Genomic DNA, 20215 nt, shown 5'->3' on the forward strand with positions numbered 1-20215 from the left:
TTCTGGGGCGCCTGGGTGGCTCAGTTGTTAAGCATCTGCCTTTGGCTCAGGTCATGATCCTAGGGTCCTGGGATCGAGCCCCGCATCAGGCTCCCTGCTCCGCAGGAAGCCTGCTTCTCCCTCTCCCACTCCCCTTGCTTGTGTTCCCTCTCTCACTGTGTCTCTGTCTGTCAAATAAATAAATAAAATCTTAAAAAAAAAAAAAAAGGAAGAGCTTCTGAATCAGGCGGATATAAATGGGAACCGTGGTCTGTGTGATCTTGGACAAGTCAATTCATTTCTTGAACCTCATTCAATCCACAGATATTTATTGAGCAATTGTGTCAGACATTGTGCTAGGTGCTGGGGAGACAGCTGGACACAAAACAAACCTCATTTCTGATACCTGGAGCTCATAGTCCAGGGGGAGAGGCAGAATTATTTACATGAACCTGCACCACATGCTCATTAAGAAGTTTGACAAACAACACAAATAATTCAAGCCTATTTATTCCACATATACCACCTCACCAAAGCATACATTCTTAACGTTTAAAAAAAATTTTTTTTTTCAAAAATAAATCTCCAAACAAGAACATCCCATCGTCATAAGGACTGTATCATTGGGAGAAATGATTCTGTGGTGACTTAATTTTATTAAGGGGGAACAGAGACATCCATTGTTGAGTTCTGGCAGAGGGAGGCGGGGAGTTTTATGTCTGCAACATCCCATTGGTCTCGAATGATCCCTCAATTGCTACACTGAACTCTCTGACGCTTTGCTGTCCCTGGAGATGTTCTGTCATAGTACCAGTTCTGGCTGTGTCTGAACACAGGGTTCTTACCCATCTGAGAGGCCATCAAACATAAGGAGCAAGGCTTAGGAGTCAGGCAGACCCCAACTATGTGGCTTGGCTAGATGACCTCAAGTAGGTGATTCACGCTCTTGAAGAGCTTGGCTTGCCCCAGCTGTAAACAAGGGGCAAGGGCTCTCTTATAGGATATGTGTCAGGGTTAAATGAGAAAACAAGCAGATTTTGCAAACTGTCCCCCAGGTATGATTCCATTTGCCCATGGAGTATTTTGTTTTTCTGAATTGTGAATTAGTTTAAAATTTTCTTAAACTGGGAAATGCTATATAAAAATTCAAATATCTGGCTTTCCTTTAAAACAGTAATATCTGGCAATACTAGGCAGGCCATCACGGTGCTGAGCGGTTGCTGTCCCCCGCTGAGCCAGAGCCTTGACCCTCTAGGCCACCGTAGTCCCTGCCTGGCCCGCCTCACTCAGTGGCCTTACTTGCCCTGCCATTCAGGGATCTGAGTTTGCAATCCCCAACGCCTGTGCCTGGCACAGAGTAAGCCCCCAATAAATGTTAACTACTACTAGCGATATTCTTACTGCTGAGGAACTAACCAGCACCTGCACAGCTCCTCTGCTTTGCAGGTAACTAAAGAGAAGACATGGGCAAGGAAGAGTAGAGAAAGTGGGCATTCGTGGTGAAACAGGAGACATGGGGCTTGGTGCCAGCCAACAGCTGCCCGGCTGTGTGGCCTTGGCTAAGTCCTTGGCCATTAATCGGTCCATATGTTCAGTAGTGTGTGGGCCAGAGGGTCCAGGGTATGGCCTAAGTGGATAGGTCTCAGGTCGATAAGCCATCCTCCCTTCCCCCAAACCCCGTTACCCACTGAACTCATGGTCTGGGGGCCTCTCCTTTCTCCAAGGCTCACCCAGTGCCACTTCCATTCTCTGCATCACCCCCAACCTCTGAGAACTGTTTCTGCTTTTCCAGGGAGAGGAGGAAAACCAGACAGAGTAGCCGTGCTTGCCCGGAACAGGGCCGCAGAGCCAGCAAGGCACCCTTAGAGCAGAGGGGCTCTACATTGTCATCTGTAAAAGGAGAATGGTAAAAAATAGTGTTTACCGGATAGGGTTGCTGGGACATTAAAGTGCTTAGGACAGTAGCAGGCACATAGAGAGTGCTCAGTAAATGTCAGCTGCTGTTAGGAATCAAAGAGGAATCACTGAAGCAGCCTGCTTACATCTCCTCTTGAGGCGGCAAGGGGGCAAAGGAAACTGTTCGAGAGAGGCTGCAGAATAGAATTTTCATGAAGCAATCCCTGCACTCCCCCCCCACCCCAGTAGGCACAGGTAGGCACAAAGACAAGGAGAAAAATATGTTGAGAGGGCAATGAAGTATAATAGATGAGGTGATCCCATATTCCATAGATTCTAAGACTCCCCCCCATATTTTAATATCTCTGAAGTTGAGGTGCATCATACAATCAACGGCATGTCCTAAATCGTAGTTGGTAGCTCTTTTCTCTCTTAGAGGCTCCAAATAATGTCGTAGCTCATCTTTGATGGCACCTTAGAAGTAATGAGATCTAGTGTACAAAACGCGCTGGGCACGGTCCTGCCATGTCACAAGCCCTCAGACTATTCTCATGATCTTCAGCATCACCAGCACATTCGAGGTTGGCCATGGCAGAGCAAGCAGCTTTTCTTCCTTTTTCTCGCTGACACCTGCTGACCTGCATTTGGTCCCCGGGGTTGACAGGCACATGGCAAATGCAGTTAAGGGAGGGGAGGGAGGGAGGCCTCAGGATAGGAAGGGAATGGCTTTTTATAATACATTAAGATATTCAGAGAGGAGGAGCCAGGGACTTTTTTTTTTTAACAACAAAAAAAATCCCTGCTGGAAGCCAGTTATATATATGCCAAACAGGCCAGGAAACCCAGCAGGCCTCCTGGAGCTGGCAATGAACCGAATCAGGGGCATTGTGTCTAGGCCACTGGCTGGCTGAGGGGGCATTGTTAGGGCCTGGCCCTGTCTGGGAAGAGGGGGCTGGAGGGGTCAGGGGGAGTGTGTTCCCATGACTCCCTGGGGAGTAACAACAATTGGGACCAGCTGGGAAGCCCGCATGCCAGGGGCCCCAGGGCTGTAGGGGGCTGAAGAGACAGGGCGGGGAAGGGGGGGGTGCAGGGAGCAAGGTCAGGGCTTCCTTTCTCAGGTGGGGGGGCAAGGCCTAAGGAGGGGGAACATGGGGGTCATTCACTACACCCCTCTTCCTCACTCCCCACAGCCCCGGGCCACAGAGTCTCTCCACATTACACCCCATATGTGCCCACTTCTCTCCACCTCACGGGCCCACCCTGATCCAGACCGTCACGGTCTCTCACCCAGACCCCTGCGTGGCTTCCTCACTGGATCCTTACTCCAGCCCGGCTGCCTACACTCTTCTCCACTTGTAGCGAGAAGAATCTTTCCAAAATGTAAATCACATCATATCACTCCCCTGCTTAAACCTGCCAAAGGCTGCCCACAACACTTCGAAGAAAACCCAAACCACTTAGTGTGGCCCCCAAGGCCCGCCTGATAGGCCCATCCAGCTTCTCAGCCTCCATCTCCAGCGCTCCAGCGCTCGGGCGCACCCCCACCCTGCACTCTGTCCCAGCCACACGGGCCTCCTGCCAGGCCCGGGAATGCTTTCCGCTGGTTCCCTCTTCTGTGCCCTTTGCAGATCCTGTGCCGAGAACACCCTTCCTCTGTATCTTTGCATGGCTCTCTCCTCATCATGGGTCTCAGACAGGCCTTCCCTGGAAAATAGACCCCTCTTGTTCTCCCCTTCCAAGTCATTCTATTACACTGCCCTGTACTGCTGACTTCTAGCACCCACAGCTCTCCAAAATGATCGTATTTGTGTATTCACGTGTCAGCCTTCCCTCCCTAGACTATAAGCCTCCCGTGGGCAGGAGCTGGCCCTTTCATTACCGAGTCCAATATCACCGGGTACTTGGTACTTAGTAAGGACTCAACCAACATCAGCCCGTATTTTTCTTATTCCTGTGCTCAGGGCTTGGTAAACAATGACACCTGCCATATGGTCAGGCTGGGAAGGTCACTCTCAAGCAAAAGTTCTGAATCTGATCCATGAACCCAAGTTCCAGGAACTTGGACAGAAACAAAATTCCATCTGTATATTCACCAGCCTCTGACTGCAGGGCAACATCTTGCATTTCAGGCAGGCCACAGACCGGAGGCCTATTAGCAGCACCGGGCCTTCATTGGCAACAGAAACCACAGCTACTTCCATGCCCTGTCACAGCTGCTGCAGGGTCGTGAGGTATTGTTTATGCCTAAGGCACCTGTGAAATCATGACACTTCTAGATCGGCCACTGTTTATTTAGTGTGTTTAAAAAAAAAGGCATATATTACTAAATTACAAATTTAAAAATATTTTGATAATTATCTCAAGTCAATATAATTCTTATCTTTTGTAATCCTATGTATTTTATTTATTTATTTAGAGAGAGAGATCACGCACACATGAGCAGTGGGGGAGGGGGAGGGGCAGGAGGAGAGAGAGAATCTTTAGCAGGTTCCACGCCCAAGACGCAGGGGCTTGATCTCATGACCTTGAGACCTGCGCTGAGATTAAGAGTCAGAGGCTTGACCAACTGAGCCACCCAGGCGCCCCCTACGTATTTTATTTAATGAGGTGTTTGGTTTTTTTTTTAAGATTTTATTTATTTGACAAGAGACATTGTGAGAGAGGGAACACAAGCAGGGGGAGTGGGAGAGGGAGAAGCAAGCTTCCCGCCGAGCAGGGAGCCCGATGCGGGGCTCGATCCCAGGACCCCGGGACCCCGGGATCATGACCTGAGCCGAAGGCAGACGCCTAACCGACTGAACCACCCAGACGCCCCATTTAATGAGTTTTAAAAACAGCATTCTGAGACGGGTTCACAGGCTTCACCAGATGCCAAAGGGGTTCAGGACACAGACTAAAAAGACCCCCAAAAAGGAGTCTTAAAAGAGCTGATGTGGTCGGGCCCTGGTCCTTCTCTCAGCGGACATCTAGCCCATGAGGAGAGTCTGAAGAAGCCTGGAAAAGCAATGGGAATGAGGCTTCCCACAGAGACCCCATGACCTACGTTTCCATTTTGCCTCGTTTCCTGTCTTGTTTGTGAAATCGTGACATCAACAGAGTTCCGGGCGCAGAGACCCGGCGGGAGCCCTCCATTAGGAAGCCCTCTCTAAAAGCCGTCCTCAGAGGAGAGCCCAGCTTCCCCTCTGTCCTCTAGCTGCCCAGGCGGCCTGCAGCTCACAAGAGCGAGTCATGCAGGAGACCCTCTGGTTAAAATGAAACCCCTCTCACCCAAAATACTCTTTAGGGCTGAAGTAAGACAAACTCTCTCCCTATCCATCTGGAATATGACAAGGGGAGGGGGAAAAAAATGTTTCTTTTTATAAATACCCCCTAATTCGTTAAAGAAAGCAAGCCACCTGAAGTCCCAGATTGCGGCAACACGGGTTCGCTCTGGGAGGTGGAGCCCCGCACAGTGTTCTGGTTTAGGAGGGCGTCAGGTTCAAAGCCTGATTCTCGAAGCAAGCGGACAATGGAGAAAGCAATGCCATCCCCAGCATTCTTTCTGGGGCTTGCGATGTGAAAGGCGGGAGCAGGGAGCGTCGGGAGGGTTTCTTGGCGTCTCCGCCTGTGAATCATTGCTCTCACATGGGCTCACTGAATGATCTCTAATTTGGGAGCAGAGCAGCAGAAGGGCCCCAAATTAACCTCAGTTTTGTCCTCTCCATTTCACTCGGAGCTCCGTGGGCCTGAACGTCTGGTGTCATCGACCGTAAGGCTCTGGATGTCTAGGGCGGTTCATCTCAGACGCTGATCACAGTAAGAACCTGCCTGAGATATTTGGCGAGTCAGGGAGTGGAGTTGGGGTGGGAACCAGCTAAAAGAAAGGACTCCCTTTCATATTAGATTCTGGATCAAAGAAAAACTAAACATGCAGAGGGCGAGGAAGAAATGCCAAAGACTTGTGGAGATGACAATGTGATGCGAAAGTTTCTCAGAAGACAGGAGCGTCTGGCCAGCTCAGTCGGTAGAGTGTGTGACTCTTGATCTGGGGGTTATGAGGTTGAGCCCCACATGGAGTATAGAGATTACTTAAAAATAAAATCTTTAGGGGCCCCGGGGTGGTGCAATTGGTTAGGCGCCCAGCTCTTGATTTCAGCTAGGGTCATGATCTCAGGGGCATGGGATCGAGCCCCATGTCGGGCTCTACACTCAGCGGGGAGTCTGCTTGAGATTCTCTCCCTCTCTCTCTGCCCCTCCTCCACTTGTGCTCTTTCTCTCTAAAATAAATAAATAAATCTTAAAAAAAAAAGAAATCAAATATTTAAGGGCACATGGGTGGCTCAGTCGGTTAAGCATCCGACTCTTGATCTCAGCTCAGGTCTTGATCTCAGGGTTGTGAGTTCAAGCCCTTGCTGGGCTCTATGCTGAGCATGGAGCCTACTTAAGGAAAAAAAAAAGTAAAATAAAATCTTCTAAAACAGTTTCTCGTAAAACAAAGACAGGTGGCTGTGCACAGAATATCTCAGAAAGGCTACACTAGAAAGTGCTAACAGTGAATGCTCTTGGCAAAAGGGGGGAGTTTGGGGGTGGAGCTTGGGTGTAGGAGAGAGCCTGACTTTTCCTTGTGATACACCTTTTGTACCATGTAAGTTCTGTACTATGAGCACGGGCTACTGATGAAAAATTATTTTTTATAGTCTTGCATGTCAGAAGACTTCATAGGAATGTGGCAGGTGCTTAATAAACATGTAAGCCATTGTACAATTTCAGGAACTAGCATTTATAGAGTGCCTACTGTGTGCCAAGGGCCCTTTGGCAATGCCAGTTTTACAGATCTTAGGAAATGGAAGCTCAGCTAGGAGGGAGGCAAGTGGGGACTCCTCCCAGGTCTGCTGGAAGCCAGGGCTCTGCTCCTCAGCAAGGACCACACAGCTTTGCTCCCTGGAGTGAGCAGTTGGAGGCACCAGATGCTCTGGCAGGATCCAGAGAGATGCCATCTGTGAGGGAAACCTATTCTTAGAGAGCAGAGACAGTCGGGGGCGCAGCCGGCCAGCCCCCCGCAGCAGTGGGGGGATGCTGGGCAGGCAGAGCGCCAAGGCTGTACCTTCAGCTGGGGGGCAGGGGAGGCTAAAAGCAGGGGGGTACTCAGTTCTTAGGACCACACTTCCTCCTACGTCTGGATGCTATATTAGAAATAACAGCAAACATTTACTGAGTGCTTACTTTATACTCGTCATATTGTCTAATCCTCCAGACCATGCTGTGAGGTGAGTGATAATTAGCATGCCTAGCTCATAGATGAAGAAACAGAGGTACAGGACGGTTAAGTCACTTGCCTGAGCAAACAGGGCTGAGCCCAGGCACCCTTGCTCCAAAGTCTATGTCCATAACCTCCACTGACTCTCAGCTTGCTGCACCAGAGGCCAATTTTAGTTTGGGTTTTCCTCAATAGCAGACCCCAAGACAAGGATTTCAGTGCAAGTGGTTTATTTGGGAAGTGATCCCATGTTAAGGATGAAGGAGACAGGGAAGGGTGGGGGAGGAGTTATCAAGCAAGTGACCATTGTGGGTCAGTTCAGTCCTGCTAGGGAACTCCAGGAGCCAGGGTGGAGCATGCGCCTGGGAGTTATCAGATGTGTTACTCCTCCAGACCTGCTGTGGGTGGCAGAGCAGGAGCCAGGGGCAAGCGAGAGCCCTCAGGCAGAAAGACACAGGGGTGGCAGTTGGAAGAGTTGGCTGGTGTGCAGTGAAGCGCGAAGTTAGCGGGGACTGGGTGGAGCACCCCCAGCATCTGCTTGCTGATGGCCACCCCCTTCCTCCTCATAACCTTGGGATCTCATTCAGCCTCCACACAGTGAGTTCAGGGACCTTCCAGATCACCTTCTCCAAGTGTGCAGGTCAACGTCATAGCTGAGAACACTGCTGTTAGAATCAGGCCTAATCCCACCATGATTACCTAACAGCTCTGTGACTTGGCTTCTTCATTTGTAACAAGAGATTATGGTTGGCTGCACATCATTCCCTACTACCTTGTTACTCAAGGTGCGGGTCAGACCAGCAGCACCAACAGCACTTCAGGAAGCCTGAGAGCAAGGCAGAACCTCTGGCCCCACCCCAAACTCGCTGAGTCAGAATCTGCATTTTAATAAGATCACCAGTGACGCATGTCTACTAGTAATTTCTAAAAAGGGACTGAAGTATTCCTACTAGACCAAGGGTCTCAAATTCATGGGCCATGGACCACATCTTCCTGGAGGCCTGGTTTGATTTGTCCAGCACAGTGATTTTAAAAATCGGACTGGCACATGAGTCTCCGGGTCCCCAGGTTACCATCACTCCTGAGTGCACAACATTTTCACTTATGCCCCTTGCCAGACCCCTCTGGGCATTTGAATTTGCACCCCATCCTGGAGCCCATCCTAGAACTAGTTAACATTTGCATAGCATAGCTTAGGTTTCTAAATTTAACATAAGGCACTGAACAAAAAAAAAAAAAATGGGTATTGAACTCAGACAGCTCTGGGTTCAAACCCTGATTTGGCTATCATACTGGTTGTATTATCTTGGGCAAATGACTTCCCCCTCTGATCCTCAGTGTCCACATCTGCGAAATGAGGATCAAAACACACACCTGCAAGGTCACTGTATGGGTTAAAAATAATACGTGCAAAGCACCTGGGAGGAAGTAGGAGCTCACTAAATGGAAGTAATTAGTAGTAATAGCAGCTCTTGTAGTTATACAAATCCAATGTGGACACTGGGTGTGTATTATGCTTATCCTCATTTTACAAGAAACTGAGGCTCTGAGAGGTTAAGAACCTTCCCCAAGGTTACACAGTGGTGGAGTGGGGACTTAAACCCATGTCCCCTAGCTCTATATCTGCACTGTCCACTAGAATTTTCTGCAAGGATAGAAGTGTTCCATATCTGTGTTATCCAATATGGTAGCCACTAGCCACATGTGGCTACTGAGCACTGGAAATATGGCTGGTCCCCACTGAGACACGCTGTAAGGAGACACTACATACCTGATTCTGATGACCTAGTACAAGAACAAAGAATATAAAATATCTCATTAATTTTTATATTCATTTTTACATGTTAAAATGATAATATTTTAGAAATACCAGGTTAAAATCTGTAACTAAGATTAATCTCACCTGCTTCTACCTTTTTTCATGTGGCTACTAAGACAAATTTCAATTACATATACGGATCACATTGTGCTTCTATTGGACAGTGGAATTCTAGAGCTTCTCCACTAGAGCAACACCTGAGCCCAGGAATTTAATTTTTTCTAAAAACATATTTGCAACCCATTGCCCCCCAGCAAGCAATCCTGTTACATAGAACGGTCAAAGACCATAACCCACCAGAAAGAGACTTCGGGGCCCTCCTCTGAGCTCGGTGACCCCTGACGTCCGGGGCCGGTGGGGGGGTGCCTTTCCCTGGTCTCACAGTAGCCAGCAGCACAGCCGGAATCACGTCCGAGGCCCCGCAGCCCAATTCACCACTCGTTCCGCCACTGGAGAGGACCTAATGGACTTGGAAATCAGTGCTTTTGCTTCGGCAAATGGAACCCTGGGGCAATAAAAGTTGGAGTCTGAGAACCATGATCTTGAGAAGGCAGGATCCTTTGGGGGTGATTCACCGATGGAGACAATCTCGGCTGTGGAAGCCCCCATCAGCACCTTGGGGCCGCGTTACTTCGAGGGGAGGCTCTTGTTGTAGAGGAGGAAGTCTGAGATGTCATGCCAGACATTGCTGTCCTGGTACAGGTAGGTCATGGAGGACTGCAGGGACGGCTGCAGAGTGGGCCGGTGGTACTCAAAAAGCCACAGCACCAGCCCCCACACCAGCCCGGTGAACAGGGGGAATGGGTCCCACCTGGGCTCGGGAATGTAGCCCTTCTCCACGCCCAGGCGGCACAGGGCAAACAGGAGGCGGGAGAGCAGGTACATGTTGATCTGCAGGGAGGGAAATGACAGGGGATTACGGGAGGGCACAGCCGCTGGGAACCTTCGGCCCAACGCCACATCCTGGGCACGACTGCACACAGGATCAAGGTTTTTCTTTTTTCTTTCTTTTTTTTAAGTTTGTTTATTTTAGGGGCGCCTGGGTGGCTCAGTTGGTTAAGCGTCTGCCTTTGGCTCAGGTCGTGATCCCAGAGCCTTGGGATCAAGTCCCACATTGGGCTCTCTGCTCAGTGGGGAGTCTGCTTCTCTCTCTCCTCCCCGCTTGTTCTCTCTCTCTCAAATAAATAAATAAAATCTTTTTTTAAAAAGTTTATTTATTTTAGTAATCTCTACACCCCATGTGGGGCTTGAACCCACGACCCCAAGTTCAGCAGTCCCATGCTCTTCCAACTGAGCCAGCCAGAAGCGCCCAGATCAGTGTTTTTCAAAAGCTAGTGTGCAAGATGATTTGAAGTGATTTGATGATCTGAATGATATGTAGTAGGTATTTTAAAGATTTTATTTATTTATTTGAGAGAGAGAGAGAAGGGAGGCGGAGAGGCAGAGAGAGAGCCTTAAGCAGGCTCCACGCTCAGCACAGAGCGTGACACAGGGCTCAGTCTTAAGACCCTGAGACCATGACCTGAGCTGAAATCAAGAGTCAGATACTTTAACAGACTGAGCCACCCAGGTGCCCCTGTAGTAGGCATTTTAATGTTGCTATTCATTTCATTTCTGTAATTTATCATTCTTGTTCATTAAGATTTTTAGAAAATGAATATATTTACATGGTTCAAAACTGAAAGGTAACCTGACACCAAAAACACAACCCACACAAAAATAAAAAATTGGTAAATTGGATCTCATCAAAATTTAAAATTGTTAGGTTGCGAAAGCCCATACAAAGAGGCTGAAGAGGGCGCCTGGGTGGCTCAGTCGTTAAGCGTCTGCCTTCGGCTCAGGTCATGATCCCAGGGTCCTGGGATCGAGTCCCCACATCGGGCTCCCTGCTCGGCGGGAAGCCTGCTTCTCCCTCTCCCACTCCCCCTGCTTGTGTTCCTGCTCTCGCTATCTCTCTGTCAAATAAATAAATAAAATCTTTTAAAAAAAAAACATGCAGGGCGCCTGGGTGGCTCAGTCGGTTAAGCGACTGCCTTCGGCTCAGGTCATGATCTCAGGGTCCTGGGATCGAGCCCTGCATTGGGCTCCCTGCTCAGCCTTAGAATCTTAAAAAAAAAAAAATTATTTATTTATTTGACAGAGAGAGAGAGACAGCGAGAGAGGGAACACAAGCAGGGGGACTGGGAGAGGCAGAAGCAGGCTTCCCACCGAGCAGGGAGCCCGATGCGGGGCTCGATCCCAGGACCCCGGGATCATGACCCGAGCCAAAGGCAGACGCTTAACGACTGAGCCACCCAGGTGCCCCTAATCTTTTTTAATCGTACTCGTTTCAGCAGCACATAGACTAAAACTAGAACGATAGAGAGATTAGCATGGCCCCTGTACAAGGATGACGCACAAATTCATGAAGCGTTCCCTATTAAAAAAAAAAAACAACAAAAAACTTTGCTCCAGAGAACACCACACATGGACTTGGGGAACCATGGAGTTTCAGCAAGCTGCTTGGTTTACAGATGGGGAAATGGAGAGAAAGTGACCTTTCCAAGGTCACACAGGGACCGGTGGATCACAGACGCTCGGACATGGAAGGGAGCAAAGAGGTCATCTTCTTTGACCTCCACCCCTAATTCTATACCTGGACCATGTCCCTCCCCGTCCCGGCCTCTGATCCCTGAGCCTATCCTGGGGAAAGGTCTTTACCTGGCTGTTGATGTTATTGTTCTCTCCAAACACCAGCAAGCCCCCGATGAAGGCAGCCAGGAACGAGTGCACCTGGTAGGTCTTGCCCTGCACGTGGGCCTGCAGGGCGCAGAGCCCCTTATAGGTGAACACAAAGTAGGCCAGGTTCCGGGAGTGGGTGTACGTGGCTTGCAGGATGGCCCGCAGCTTCTCCTGGAGGCTGAACAAACACAGGGAACCCCCATGAGTGGCGGCCCAACGGCTCCCAGGGCATTCACCCACTGGGCATACAAACCTGAGCCAGCCCCAGGCCTCTAGCTTCCATGTCCTTGGGGCTGCTCCCCCACTGGATTCAGGCCTTGACTCCATGTCACTTCCTCAGAGAGGCCTTGCCTGACTATCCTGTCCCCTTTTCCCTCACAGCTCTTCCACCAGCTGACATTAATAGGCTTAATCTCTTCCCACTCCCACCCCACCCCAGTGGAAGCTACCAGAGGGTGGTGTCTACACCTGGCTTGTTGATCCCCAGGGCCCAGAACAGGGCCTGGCACATAGTAGGTGCTCAGTAAATGACTTTTTGGTATAAGCATGTGAGGACATGAACGAGGGAGTAAGGGAGAGCCTACTATGTACTGGAATTGGGGATAGGATTCTGAGGAAAAAATGCTTGCTGCCTTCATAAGGTATATGATCTAATGGAAGAGAGAAACATAAATAATCACAAAGCAAGGGTCAAACTTTGACCTTGACCAGAGATGATCCTAGGATCCGAAGGATGAGGAGTCAATGAGGTGGAGAGGGGAGAGGGGTTGCATCCCAGGCAGAGGGATCAGCACGTGCAAAGGTCTGGAGGAGGGACAGAGAGTGGGGAGTAAAGGAACAGCAAGAAACCATCAAGGCCTGAGCAGAGAATGTGAGGGGAAAGAATGTGAGGAGAGGTGAGGACATGCAGTTTTGTCTTTATCCTGAGAAAAGTGCACATTTAAGTTGGGCAAGGATTCTATTTATCTTTTAAAATTAAGTCACTAGGGGGCAGTGAGAGAACACAGGGAGAAGAGCAGCAAGTACTCCGGGAAGTCAATTCAAGGATCCTACAACCAAGTGCTCTCAAGGCTAGATGAGGGCCTTGAAAGTGAGTCTACTGGAACCTGTGGAAATCTGCCAGGTGAGTGGGGACAGCCAGGAGTCAGCTGGTTCTCGCCTGAGAGGAACATGAGCCCGGTGTTGCCAGTTTTTTGTTGTTGTTTTTTTTAAGTACACACTCTGCCCAACATGGGGCTCAAACTTGACCCCAAGATCAAGAGCCACATGCTCTACTGACTGAGCCAGTCAGCTGCCTCTGGTGTTGCCAGTTCTAATGCAAGAAAGCTGGATTTCCCAGTTAAGTGTTGGTGCTAATCTTGCCTTCACAAATGCTTCTAGGGGCGCCGGGGTGGCTCAGTCAGTTCAGCGTCTGCCTTCAACTCAGGTCATGATCCCGGGGTCCTGGGATCGAGTCCTCCGTCGGGCTCCCTGCTCAGCAAGGAGCCTGTTTCTCCCTCTGCCCCTCCCCCTGCTTGTGCTCACACACTCTCTCTCTCAAATAAACAAAATCTTTAAAAAAAAAAGGCAATCCTAAATAAAAATACAAAAAGAGAAACTCTTGCGAGCTGGATTTGGCCAGTAGGCTGTCCATGTGTGCTTCTTACAAGCGTCAGGTGAGGCTACCTACGTTAAAAACCAGGCCACAGAGTGGTTTCTGAGAAGTGCCATGAGGGGAAAGCTATGGGGGATGGAGGGAGACCAAGCAGTCTGAGTGAGCGAAGGAGGTCACGGACAGTTTTCCCAAGGAAGTGATCCTCACATGACCGGTATGGGCTGCCAGGAAGGAAATAAAGGTGGGGTGAAGGGGCGCCTGGGTGGCTCAGTCGTTAAGCGTCTGCCTTCGGCTCAGGTCATGATCCCAGGGTCCTGGGATCGAGTCCCACATCGGGCTCCCTGCTCGGCAGGAAGCCTGCTTCTCCCTCTCCCACTCCCCCTGCTTGTGTTCCTGCTCTCGCTATCTCTCTCTCTGTCAAATAAATAAATAAAATCTTTAAAAAAAAAAAAATAAAGGTGGGGTGAAGAGAAAAGGGTGCGCCTGGCAGGGGTCACCGCATGAGCAAATGTGCGGCGCTGGAACGACATGAGGCGTGGCAGGGAGTCCTGTGCGCCCGGGCACTCCCGGGTGGACGTAAGGGAGGAATGTGGGGACGCAGCTGAGCCCAGGCAGCAGAGGGCCTTTGGGGTTTTGTGTTTAATTTATTTTAATCCCAGTATAGTGAACATATGCTGTTATATTAGTTTCAGGTGTACATGACAGCGACTCAACAGCTCCATACATCACCCAGGGCTCGACACGACTAGTTGCAGAGGGCCTTTTACGGAAGGAAGCTGGGCTTCTTTGGAGGACAGTGGCAGCCCGGGGAGTTTTTGAGCAGGAATAACAGGATCAGAGTCGTACTTGAGGAGATGGCGGTGGCAGGGGGGCCGGCTAGACCTAGCTAGGAAGCTAGTGCAAGCGTCCTGGCACTGAGGGCTGACCATACTCTCCCCCAGTCTGAAGGGTGTGCAGAGGGGATGGGTACCTGCCACTCCGGAAGAGAAAGGTCATGACGAGCGCGTGAGGGGCCCGGATTTTGGCTCCATAGCTGTAGAAATGAAAGGAAACAGTTATTACGGCATCACTGCCTCACAGTTTCTTTCTGGGCTCTCTGACGCCTTTTCCCACCCTCCTCCAGCCCTAATCTGAACATCACCCTGGAAGGGAAGATAATGCTGGCTTCCAAGTTAGATCCGGGTTCAAACCCCAGCTCTGACACCTTCGTGGGAGTGGGGCCTCAGGCTTGCTACTTCACTTCTCTGAGCCTCGGTTTGCCTAACAGCAAAAGGGGACGTCAGGCTAGAGGGCTGGTTATAATTTCAATGAAAGGGGACAATGTGTGTCAAAGGCCTCCACCGACCCCACCCAACCCCACCGGTGTGGAGTTGCTCCCTCGGTTCTACCTTGACCTTTCCGTTGCAGTCAGACCCATCTTTTTTAACACTTAAATCATATCACATCCCCTCTTAAAAGCGGCCAATACCTTTCCAATACTCAGAATAAAATCCAGGTTCCTCCCACAGCCTTGAAAGTGCTGCAGGATTTGGCCCCTGCTTACTTCTCCTACCTCCAGCGCCCTTTTCTCCTGCTCCAGCCCCATGGCCTTCCCCTGGTTCCTCTGACCCACCAGCTTCTCCCCTGCCTCTGGGCAGGCTGTTCCCTCAGCCCGGACTGCTCTTCCTTGCTCCTCACGTGGCAGCCGACTCCTCAGCCTTCCAGTCTCAGTGGGCACCTCTGTGGAGGCTTCTTACCCACCAGACGAGGTTAGGGCAATATTTTCATTGCCAAGGAGCTCCAACCTTCTCTGCAGTGGTTTACAGTCCTGGGTTAATGACTCGATTACTCGCAATTATTTATTCTATTCTAATTATCTCTTTCCTCCACTAGACCATGGGCCTTGTGAGGGAGGGACTGTGTTTGATTTGTCTTCTGCAGAGTCCCCAGCACCTTGCATGGTACTTGGCATATAGTAATGTGCTCCATACATGATTGCTGACTGATTCTAGAACAGCCCCTAATTATTTGTGAGGGAAGGTAATTTCTGGAAGGTTCTACCTTTAGTTTGGACTATCTTAAAGTTAACAAATTCCCTAAAACAGTTGCTGAGTAACATCGTACCTCCTTCTACCTATTCAAAATGTACCTCTTTCCAACTATGATACACAGGAGGACCTCAGCTTTGTAAAAATGGATTAAAAAAAAAAAGACTGGAAGGAAATATGCCACAATGTTATTAGCAACGTTCCCTGAGCCGGAGGAATATGGGAATTTACTTTTGTCTTTTTTTAACTTTTCCATATTTCCAAAATGATCTGTAATGGTTAAGCACTGCTTTTAAAATTAAAATAACTGAGGAGTGTTTAGGTGGCTCAGTCAGCTGAACGTCCAACTTTTGATTTCGGCTCAGGTCATGATCTCAGGGTGGTGAGATTGAGCCCCGCACTCAGGACACTCAGAGGGGAGTCTGCTTGAGATTCTCTCTGTCCCTCTCCCTCTGCCCCTCCCCACCCAGTGCTCTCCCTCTCTCTCTAAAATAAATAAATCTTTTTAAAAAATTAAAATAATTGAAATAAACATTTTTTTTAAAGTAGGCTCCATGCCCAAGGTGGGACTTGAACTCATAACCCTGAGATCAGCCCCATACGCTACCAACTGAGCCAGCCAGGTGTCCCGAAATAGACATTTTAAATGTTACACAAATGCCTCTTTTTAAAGACTCAAACCTCTTCCCCTGACTCTCCTTTTATTTCCTCATTTGAACAACTGGGAAATATGTGAACATGTACACATTCACCTTCATTGTTTTTTGTTTGTTTTTTAAAGATTTTTATCTTTAAATAATCACACCCAATGTGGAGCTCGAACTCAGAACCCCAACATCAAGTTGCATGCTCCACGGACTGAACCAGCCAGGTGCCCCCATTGCTTTAACTATACTCAAGTGGGTAGTAGAAAGGAAATCCTGTAATATTTGGTGCCAAAGCCCTGCCATGTTTTGCTGTGTGAGCTTGGATAAATCACTTAACCTCTCTGAGCCTCCCTTCTCCCATCAGCAAAAAGTATTCTCTATTTCAGAGTTGCTTCTGGCAGTTAAGGATATAGCACATGTAAATGTTCTAGTTCAACCAACATTAGCGTCGCTTCCTTTCTTGTTCTTTATTGGACTCCCTCTTGGCCTACCAAGTTCTCCAGCTCCAGGTCCTGATCTTGCCAAGCTACAAGGTCTAAAAAGCCTTGATGGCCTCCTTGACACAATGACCAGGAGCTACGTATTGTTGTCAGACAAGTATCTGTGACTGTTCATCACAGGCTTGTTAGAAACAGCAAAAGACTGGAAGCAAACCCATGTCCATCCACAGGGGGCTTTTGGATGAATAAATAATGGTCCCACCACTGAGTGGAATGCTCCACAGATGTAAAAGACTGAGGCATCTCTATGTGCACTGCAGGATTTAGTAGAGCGAGATGTGTAAAATGTAAAATTGTGTAAAATGAGGTAATTCTTCCATAAATCTAAAATTATTTCAAAATAAAACTTGTCTTAAAGGTGTGGGAAAGAGGGCGCCTGGGTGGCTCAGTTGTTAAGTGTCTGCCTTCGGCTCAGGTCATGATCCCGGGGTCCTGGGATCGAGCCCCGCGTCGGGCTCCCTGCTTGGCAGGAAGCCTGCTTCTCCCTCTCCCACTCCCCCTGCTTGTGTTCCCTCTCTCGCTGTGTCTCTCTCTGTCAAATAAATAAATAAAATCTTAAAAAAAAAAAAAGGTGTGGGGAAGAATATACGTATCTGCTTGTATATGCAGACAGTATTTCTGGAGGGAGACATAAGAGACTGGGTACAGGCAACACCAACAGGGAGGGGGACTCGGTGACAGAAGAATGGAGTGGGCAGGACTTCATCGCATCTAACTTTTAATTTTTTTTAAGTAGGCTTCATGCCCATTGTGGGGCTTGAACTCAGAACCCCGAGATCAAGAGTCACATGCTCCACCGACTGAGCCAGCCACATGTCCCATAGCATCTAACTTTTTATGCCTTTTCTGAATGTTACCTAATTTTTTAAAAAAGATTTTATTTATTTATTTGAGAGAGAGAGACAGAACATGAGCTGGGGGAGTGGCAGATGGAGAGAGGGAGGCAGACTTCCCCACTGAGCACGGAGCTCGACGCGGGGTTGGATCCCAGGACACTGGGATCACGACCTGAGGCAAAGGCAGACGCTCAACCAACTGAGCCACGCAGGCACCCCTGAATGTTACCTAAAATTTTTTTTTTAAGATTTTATTTATTTTTTTAAGATTTTATTTATTTGTTTGACAGAGAGAGAGCGAGAGAGGGAACACAAGCAGGGGGAGTGGCAGAGGGAGAAGCAGGCTTCCTGCCGAGCAGGGAGCCCGACGCGGGGCTCGATCCCAGGACCCCGGGATCATGACCTGAGCTGAAGGCAGATGCTTAACGACTGAGCCACCCAGGCGCCCCTAAGATTTTATTTTTAAGTAATCTCTACACCCAACATGGGTGAGCCAGCCTGGAGATCAAGAGTCGCATGCTCTACGGATTGAGCCAGCCAGGCACCCCTAATGTTACCTTATTTTTAAAATACAAATTAGGGGCACCTCTCATTTTCACTCCTGCTTTGTCCTAAGAATACCTTGGCAAAGGGCCACTGATGTTATCCCACCTTAGTCACAGTAAGGCGGGGCTGATAAAATCTTCAGGCCCAGTAGGAACCAATGCTACCTGATTCTGGGTTTGCATGGAAGCCAAGAGCCTGGCACTGGGGTCAGGGATACCTGGGTTTGAATCCTGGCTCCAACACTGGCCAAGTGATGTGACCATGAGTAATGAGTGTACCTCTCTGAGCCAGTCTTCTACTTGGAAAATGGGGACAATCACAATTCCTACCTTGCACACTTACTCATTTGTTCAATAAATATTTGAGAGCCTACTGTGTATCATGTAGTAGGAATACACCAAGGAACAAAGTAGATAAAAATTTCTGTCCCCATGAAGCTCACTTTCTAGTGAGAAAGACAAAGCATAAAAACAGGATACATAGGGGAACTTAGTGTCAGATGGTGACAAGTACTACGGAGAAAAATTAAGTATGGGAGGAGGTGAGGAGTTCAGGGATGACCTTATTGAGGAGGTGACACTTAAGCAGAAGCCTGAAAAGGTGAGGGAGCGATCTAGGCAGATGTCCATATGAATATAACAATAACACCAGCCAACACTTATATATATACTACGCACTGTGCTAAGCATTTCACATATATTGATTCAATCCTCTGACAGTATTTTTTTTTTAAGATTTTACTTATTTATTTGATAGAGAGAGAAAGCGCACAAGCAGGGGGAGCAGCAGGCAGAGGGAGAGGGAGAAGCAGGCTCCCCGCTGAGCAGGGAGCCCGATGCGGGACTGGATCCCAGGACCCCGGGATCATGACCTGAGCCGAAGGCAGCTGCTTAACCGACTGAGCCACCCAAGTGCCCCAGTATGATGTAATATTATTATCATCCCCATTTTATAGAAATTGAGGGTTAGAGAGGCTAATTGACTTGTTCATGATCACACAGGTAGGGCTGCCTGGGTGGCTCAGTCAGTTAAGCATCTGCCTTCGGCTCAGGTCATGATCCCAGGGTCCCAGGATCGAGTCCCGCACGGGGCTCCCCTGCTCAGCAGGGAGCCTGCGGCTCCCTCTGCCTCCTGCCTCTCCCCCTGCTCGTGCGTTTTCTTTCACTCTGTGAAATACATAAATAAAATATTTTTTAAAAAGATCACACAGGTAGGTGGCACCAAGATTCGAGCAGAGGCAGTCCAGAGGTACTCTCACCACCATGCCATGCTGCCACTAGCATGTCAACTCCAAGAGGACAGGTCTTTGTTCAGTTTGTTCTCTGCTGCATCCCCAGTTCTGGCACAGTAGGTGCTCAACAAAAGATAGCTGTTATGCATGAGTTTTAAAGGAGGGGGAGTTCCCCTGCAGTTACCAGCCAGGTGAAATGACCCCAAGACCTCCTTTCCAGCAGATCTGATGGCCAGGGTGGAATCAATTTGCCCAGCAAATATCTGCACCTTCTTTTACAGTCGTTGTCACTCCTCAGGCTTATGCCCCAGGAGTCCCTTGGGCCGGATGGGGACTTAGAGCTCGAGTCATACAGACGGGGAGTGAGATGTGGGATGTGAGCCCACAGGCAGCTTAATGGTGGGAGCACGCACACAACGCGCCGCTGGCCTGCTAGATGCCAGTGGCCGCTTCTCATTGTACAGATGGGGCCGTTGAAGCCAGACAGACCCAAGGTCACAAAGCAGGGGGGATGGGGTGGGGGTCGGCCCAATCGAGGGGATACAGGGGCTGGAGTGGGAGGTGGTCAAGGCAAGTGCCCCAGGTTGCAAAGCACGGAGGACCCAGAAACAGCTTAATGGGAGCCGCAGCTCAGAAGGCGCAAGGAACCCCAAATCCCCAGCGCCCACTGTGCAGATGGTGGACACCGAGGCCTAGAAACACACTAGGGCTGCTCAAGGGCACACAGGGGGACAACGCGCCCAGAATCCGCTCCTCAGACCTCAGCCGCACCCATCCCTCAGCCCATGCCCAGCCCGACGCCCCACTCACACTGCCCCGTTCCGGAAGCCCTTAAGCATGGCCAAAGCAGCGTGGTAGCGGCGCTTGCGCAACAGTTCGTTGACCGCCTGGAGCAGGGCTAGTAGCTTCGGCGGGACGGCCATAGTGCGAGAGGCGCGCGGGGTGGGGAGCGAGAAACAGCACCAGCACTGACATCCCCGGTTCCGGCGGCGCCGCTGGCCGCGCTGGACCGAGCAGCGCGTCTTTGCGCTCATAGGCTGCATCTGCTGTCACTCTCACGGGAAGAGCCGATCAAAGGGCTTACTCGTCTCACACGGGGAACGAGATGCACGCACTCTCCCAAATAGCGGCCTGATTGGAAGAGTGGGAGAGTTTGTAACCAATCACAACGGGCTCCGCCCGA

At 49.6% G+C, this 20215-nt stretch overlaps 1 protein-coding gene and 1 non-coding gene across 3 annotated transcripts; one reads left to right on the forward strand and one right to left on the reverse strand.

Annotated features, from left to right (window-relative positions):
* Positions 1-291: 291 nt before the first annotated feature.
* Positions 292-20065, reverse strand: PXMP4 (peroxisomal membrane protein 4). 2 transcript variants are annotated; one of them, XR_004913192.2, is made up of 5 exons: positions 19843-20065; positions 14216-14278; positions 11631-11829; positions 9228-9821; positions 292-8896 (listed from the first exon to the last, which is right to left on the reverse strand). XR_004913192.2 is itself a non-coding variant. In XM_036079492.2 (4 exons), exons 1-4 carry the CDS (start codon positions 19953-19955, stop codon positions 9558-9560), a joined length of 639 nt encoding a protein of 212 aa, XP_035935385.1. In that variant the 5' UTR covers positions 19956-20065; the 3' UTR covers positions 292-9557. The 2 variants fall into 2 exon arrangements, 1 of the variants encoding a protein (XP_035935385.1); XM_036079492.2 differs by having other exon boundaries at positions 292-9821.
* On the forward strand, positions 11251-11354 carry LOC118527636 (U6 spliceosomal RNA). The gene has a single exon (XR_004913204.1). It is a non-coding gene; the product is annotated as a U6 spliceosomal RNA (small nuclear RNA).
* Positions 20066-20215: the final 150 nt, after the last annotated feature.

Source organism: Halichoerus grypus, chromosome 10, assembly GCF_964656455.1.
Source record: "Halichoerus grypus chromosome 10, mHalGry1.hap1.1, whole genome shotgun sequence".
Taxonomy (NCBI): domain Eukaryota; kingdom Metazoa; phylum Chordata; class Mammalia; order Carnivora; family Phocidae; genus Halichoerus; species Halichoerus grypus.

Excerpts from the sequence above, each read along its gene's own strand:
- PXMP4 (XM_036079492.2), bottom strand. The coding sequence starts at position 19,955 with ATGGCCGTCCCGCCGAAGCTACTAGCCCTGCTCCAGGCGGTCAACGAA. Across the intron at positions 11,830-14,215 it reads TTTCTCTTCCGGAGTGGCAG|CCTCCAGGAGAAGCTGCGGG; the intron begins GTACCCATCCCC and ends GTGTTTGTTCAG. Across the intron at positions 9,822-11,630 it reads ACAATAACATCAACAGCCAG|ATCAACATGTACCTGCTCTC; the intron begins GTAAAGACCTTT and ends CCCTCCCTGCAG.